The sequence below is a fragment of the Malus domestica genome, chromosome 15 (genome assembly GCF_042453785.1).
Source record: "Malus domestica chromosome 15, GDT2T_hap1".
NCBI lineage: Eukaryota > Viridiplantae > Streptophyta > Magnoliopsida > Rosales > Rosaceae > Malus > Malus domestica.
The window spans coordinates 24535050-24538283 of record NC_091675.1 but is presented as its reverse complement, the minus strand read 5'-3'; the positions used below and the strand labels follow the sequence as shown (position 1 = coordinate 24538283).

Genomic DNA, 3234 nt, shown 5'->3' with positions numbered 1-3234 from the left:
ATCTGGAAGATTTGTATATCGGATTTCCAATTAATAGATTCCAAAGGTCCTTACATAATAAATACAATAACATACTAAAATTCGATAACGATCCAACAGTCAGATCATCGACTACCTACAAGAGTCCATAATCTAAGATTCTTTAATTCGAAAGATCCCTACATTGGATTTCTGATCTGTAAGTCTCTAAGGTCCTCATATACTACGTACAAAACATATTAAAATTTCGTATATATTGTCATTTCGTGTATGAAAGTATATTTATTTTAAAAAATTGCTATTGGCTCTCTAAAAATACTTTTACACTTGTTAATCTTTTTTTGCCATCCGTAAGGGGTGGAATATGACTTTTTTGGAAGGACAATACTTCCCTCATTCCAATTAGAGAAACGATTCCATCTCACATGATAGTGTCCTAATTGATGTTGGCATATAATGATGCGGGATTAATGCTCCGACGCATCCTATACACTGAGGTTTTAGGCTGTTAGAAATCCAAGACCAAGAATTAATTGCCAAAACCTCAGTGCATAAGATACTTCAGAGCATATATAATATAATTTTTAACAGATTGCATTTGCTAAATGATAAATTATCTTATGCTTGAACTTCTTCCAATCCAATAACCATATCAAGCAATACAACATATTATTCTCAAGAACATAGGCCACCTTAATGCGATAATCCAGCATCAGCTAAATGACATTGTTACTGAATAGTGACTAGGCAGTTCCAGCATTCAATTCATTACTACAAATTGCGAGAGAACCCGACACACGGACTAGGCAGATTTTTCGTCCCCACGGAGAGCTGATTACAAAAAATCAGTTTGGTTGAGGTGACTAACATCACGTAAGGATTTTACGGTCCATTTTTCGTCATCGTACAAGTGAAATACATGGATCGATGTATTGGGTATAATTTTGCCAATAAAATCGCCATTTGGGTAACCCTTCCTGAGGAGTGTATGTATGACCGTCCCATGGGTGACCGCAACTACTCGCTCTCCTGCGATTGTAACAAGCCAGATATAAACATTCAGATTGTAATTTTTGTCGCCACTGATCTAAATTGGCATTTGTTATTGCGGCTTAGTTCTGACATGTGTTACATTCAACAAAGAACCAGTTAGTTTTCTTAAGTACTCATGTAATCTCAAACAAAATTTTTACGAATTCCGTAGCAGTAAAAATACAAATGCGACATCCGCCCGTGATAACATACCTTTGTGTTTATTGCCAATTCGCTGCAACGAAGATGTGCAGCGTTGATAATGTTGATCAAGACTTTCTTCAGCACCCTACATGGGTAGAATAATGGAATCAACATAAATTTGTATTGTATAATTAGGCAGGAAACCACATTACTAATATTACAATCTTATATGCTATGAGTCCTCTCTCCCCGACTGTGAAGACAGGCGGTACCAAGATTTCGGAAAGACAGTCCGAAATCAAGGCGCACCGACCAATTCCATAAAATTTCTCATTGGAGTACTTTTATAATGTGGATGTTATATCTGCTTCCAAAATTCAAACAAGTACCGATTGCTGCATGCTCAAAACCCAAGTAAAAGAAGATTGCTTACCGGGAAATCTTTACTTGTGTCACCAGATAAAAAGGCCTGGTAAGCCTCAGGATACAGTTTGGGAATTTCATGGTATGCAAGTCCTTGAAGAACACCTTTATGCCTTTCTCGTAGATCAGGATCGGTAACAACCTGAATTTAACCCAAAAGATTTTTTACATTTGGTTTCAGATCGAAATTAGATTTTATCCAGTATCATTTTTCTGTAGCACTGATTTAGCTGAGTTGACTCCATTTTGTTGTCTACTTATTACCAAAACGCGGTAAATTTATACACGCAGCTTCCAAATTCATTTCTGTCCAAAATTTCTAGATTAGAGCATGAAGAAAGCAGTTGCGGTACTATAATTTACGGAATCTGCTTTGCTTTAGTAGATGCAACGAAGTACAAAAAAATATTACCTACCTTTAGCCCACCGCACCTGGATGCAATTATCTGTGCAGTCTCATAAGCTCGACTCAGGTCTGAAGAATATACAAGGGAGATTTTGGGATCCTTGGATAATCTATCACCCAGCTACAGGGCGTAAACGAAAAATTTGTCAGACATTAACAAGCGAAGGGTACGTAAGACTCAAAACTGTCATATGAGTTCCTCAAATAGCACGTATATATACAGTTTGTAACTTACTGCAGCTGCTTGCTGCCTCCCCGCGTCATTTAATTCGACATCCAAAGTCCCCTGCCCAACATAAGTTTACTTTTTTCAGAAAAGAAGGGTGCGGCAGTCCTGTAGTTTACTGAAAACAAAGAGACCAGAAAGGCCTTACTTGAATTTAAAGTACAGCTGAGGGTATTCCTCTACTCATCAAACAACTAACAAAACAACGTATTTTAAGTGAAAAATAGGACCTGGATTCTACCGTCAGCATTCCAGACCGTTTCGCCATGCCGCACTACAAGGATCTCCGCGTAATCCGAGTCAACACTGCTGCATTGAATCCACAAGATTAAAAAAGGATTGAATTTCAAGCTTCATTTTTTTTTTTTAAATTTATTGACGAAGTATGCGATTGGAAGGAAACGGAGGATTGAGGTACAAGGAGAATGAGAGGGACCTGGAATCGGCATCCGCCATGGATGAATCGGGAACTGACGCCGCCGCCGTACCGACGCTGAGCTCTGAGCTCCGTGAGGCGCTAAGGGTTGAATGAAAGTGAGAGGAGGGTTAAGAGTGCGCATTGCAATAATTGTTAATTAAATAGAAGAAGAGTCTGATTCTGTGAAAAGACATGGAAATTGCCTGGAATCAGTTCTTTGTGGCAGGCGTTCACTTTCCCACCAGATATGCTCCACTGACGTTAGTTCAAAGAAAAGGACTTGGATGCCCTCTAATTTTGGTGCCCTACTCGTGCCCTTCTGTTTTTGTGGTCACGGTTAAGCCACGTTAACATTTTATATTACTATTTCTTTTTATTTTATTATTTTTATAAAAAAATAATATAAAATATTGACGTGACTTAACCGTGACCACACAAAACAGGAGAGCACGGGGAGGGCACCGAAATTGGAGGGCAGACAATCCAAGTCCCAAAGAAAATTGTGACATTTTGCTGACCTTAGTTCAATGAAAATTGTCAGTGGTTTTTGTCTCGGATTTGTGCATAGAAAAAGAGGATGGATTGCGGTTTATTTGATTTTTGCTC

The 3234-nt window shown here is 38.4% G+C and overlaps 1 protein-coding gene across 2 annotated transcripts; it reads right to left on the bottom strand.

Annotated features, from left to right (window-relative positions):
• Positions 1 to 576: 576 nt before the first annotated feature.
• Positions 577 to 2868, bottom strand: LOC103401350 (phosphoglycerate mutase-like protein 4). Of its 2 annotated transcripts, none has more exons than XM_029094994.2 (7): positions 2647 to 2868; positions 2441 to 2516; positions 2220 to 2270; positions 1995 to 2105; positions 1589 to 1720; positions 1225 to 1300; positions 577 to 1008 (listed from the first exon to the last, which is right to left on the bottom strand). In XM_029094994.2, exons 1-7 carry the CDS (start codon positions 2664 to 2666, stop codon positions 815 to 817), a joined length of 660 nt encoding a protein of 219 aa, XP_028950827.2. In that variant the 5' UTR covers positions 2667 to 2868; the 3' UTR covers positions 577 to 814. The 2 variants fall into 2 exon arrangements, with proteins under 2 accessions (XP_028950827.2, XP_028950826.2); XM_029094993.2 differs by having other exon boundaries at positions 2441 to 2519; positions 2647 to 2815.
• Positions 2869 to 3234: the final 366 nt, after the last annotated feature.